The 2000-nt window shown below is 55.8% G+C and overlaps 1 protein-coding gene across 1 annotated transcript; it reads left to right on the forward strand.

The window, feature by feature from the left end:
- Nucleotides 1–324: 324 nt before the first annotated feature.
- Nucleotides 325–1646, forward strand: LOC137917544 (polypeptide N-acetylgalactosaminyltransferase 12-like; the record flags this gene model as incomplete). The annotated part of the gene is made up of 3 exons (XM_068760259.1): nucleotides 325–501; nucleotides 1312–1443; nucleotides 1533–1646. Coding segments are annotated over 3 exons (423 nt in total), but the record flags the coding sequence as incomplete, so codon positions are not given.
- Between the last annotated feature and the right edge of the window lie 354 nt (nucleotides 1647–2000).

A 2000-nucleotide genomic window follows, 5' to 3' on the forward strand; every position in this document is an offset into this window, starting at 1 on the left:
TCCTTCAGGGTAAGGAGCCAGGGTGTGTACGTTTTCTACACATTTAAGCCCCCCCCCCCCCCCCCCACTTCACCTGTAGGTCAAATATTGGCGCCGAACGTAAAGCTTCTGGCACCGAGGCTCTTAGTAGTGTCAAGGTGGGCCGGGTGGGGGTTTATATCTACCCCCCCCCCACAGCATCATGGGGCAGTTTGGACAATCAGGCCAAAACTATCCTAATAGAATTTGAACATTCCTTCTCTCCGATAGCTGGGGGGGGGGGGGGGTCGCCTCATTAAATCATGTCTGAGAGGCTAATCCGCTCCTCATGCCGGCGCCTTCTAGATCTGGCAGTGCGGGGGCACCCTGGAGGTCCACCCGTGCTCCCACGTGGGTCACGTGTTTCCCAAAAAGGCCCCGTATTCACGGAGCAAGGCCCTGGCCAACTGCGTGAGAACGGCAGAGGTCTGGTTGGACGAATTCAAAGACAAGTACTACCACCGGAACCCTCACGCTCGACTGGTGAGCCTCCACCCACGCGTGTGTGTGTGTGTGTGCGTGTGCGTGCGCACCGATGACATCACCTCGGGTGTCGGCTGACACATGAGCCGCAGACACCCGAGGTGAATACTGTAGGCGTTCTGGTGTGTGGTTACCATCTTTCCGTATCGCTCGGAGCCGGCGGGTGTCACGCCCACCTGTTCTTTACAGGGCTCCGCCTTTGTGTGTGTGTGTGTGTCCGTCCGGCCCTGTGTGTGTGTGTGTGTGTGTGTGTGTGTGTGTGTGTGTGCGCGACGGTGCAGCTAAAGAGCAGCAGCAGCCCCGTAAACACAGATCAGGTGGCACTCACAGGACGCGGTCGCCATGCCGACGCCTGCTTGGGACGATGCATCCAATACACCAACGCCTCCGGGGAAACGCCGCCGCCTCTTAGGGTTCCAGATACCCGAACGACGCCAACGTGCCCCCCCCCCCCCCACCTGTGCTCGCGTTGTGACATCGTTACAAGAGTAGTGATGTCACTGTGTGTGTGTGTGTGTGTGTGTGTGTGCGTGTTTATGTCAGTGCATGAGCTCTCTTTACGATTGGTGTAAATGTGTAGTTGAATCTATAGATGGCGCTGTTGTCAACCGTTTAATCGGCGCTGTGCCACGATGCTGCTGCGTCGACGGCATTGGAGGCAAGAGGCCTTTAACTGTCACACACACACCACACACACGCACACGCACACACAGGTGTGCCGCTCCTGAGCGTCTTGCTTTGACTCGGGGCTGCTGGAGCAGAATCGTGAGCCGGAATAACGGCGGCGGGATCGATCTTTGCTTCCGATAGGAAGCCTACGGAGACGTGACGGCGCGGAAGACGCTTAAAGAGAAGCTGGGCTGTGAGAACTTCAGGTGGTACCTGGATAACGTCTACCCCGAAATCCACATCCCTGAGGATAAGCCCGGCAGGTTCGGAATGGTGAGAAGACATCCGAGCGCGTGAAACGAATGAGAGACCCGTCAGACGTGTGACGTGTGACGTTCCTGCTATTTATTTTAACGTTTTAGCTAAAGAGCCGGGGAAAGACCGGCTACTGCTTCGACTACAACCCCGGCGATGACGCTGTTGTGGTGGGCCAAAGGGTCATCCTCTACCTGTGTCACGGCATGGGTCAGAATCAGGTGAGCGGCTCCAGCCTTGCACGCCATAGGCCACAAAATGTTTGTCTATTGTTTCTAATGTGGGCAATGGCGTAGTAGCTTAGCATTGCTATTCCAGATGCCGTCTCTGCAGGACGTGGAGCCTGTGTGGGCCGGCCTTCTGACGCTCTGCATGTTGCCTGGAGTTCAGTTTCATTCCTCGTCTGCACACACGGCAGCTTTACGTGTGTGTGTGTGTGTGTTTATGCAAAACACCCACGCGCGGATTGTAATTTGCACTCTTGCCGCATGGCGTTTCTTCCCACACCTCTGTTCGTTTTGGAAACATTCGAATTCCCTTTTTGCATTCGTTTCATGAGAAAGCTGTACGTCTGA

Source organism: Brachionichthys hirsutus, unplaced genomic scaffold (genome assembly GCF_040956055.1).
Source record: "Brachionichthys hirsutus isolate HB-005 unplaced genomic scaffold, CSIRO-AGI_Bhir_v1 contig_503, whole genome shotgun sequence".
NCBI classification, from domain to species: Eukaryota; Metazoa; Chordata; class Actinopteri; order Lophiiformes; family Brachionichthyidae; genus Brachionichthys; species Brachionichthys hirsutus.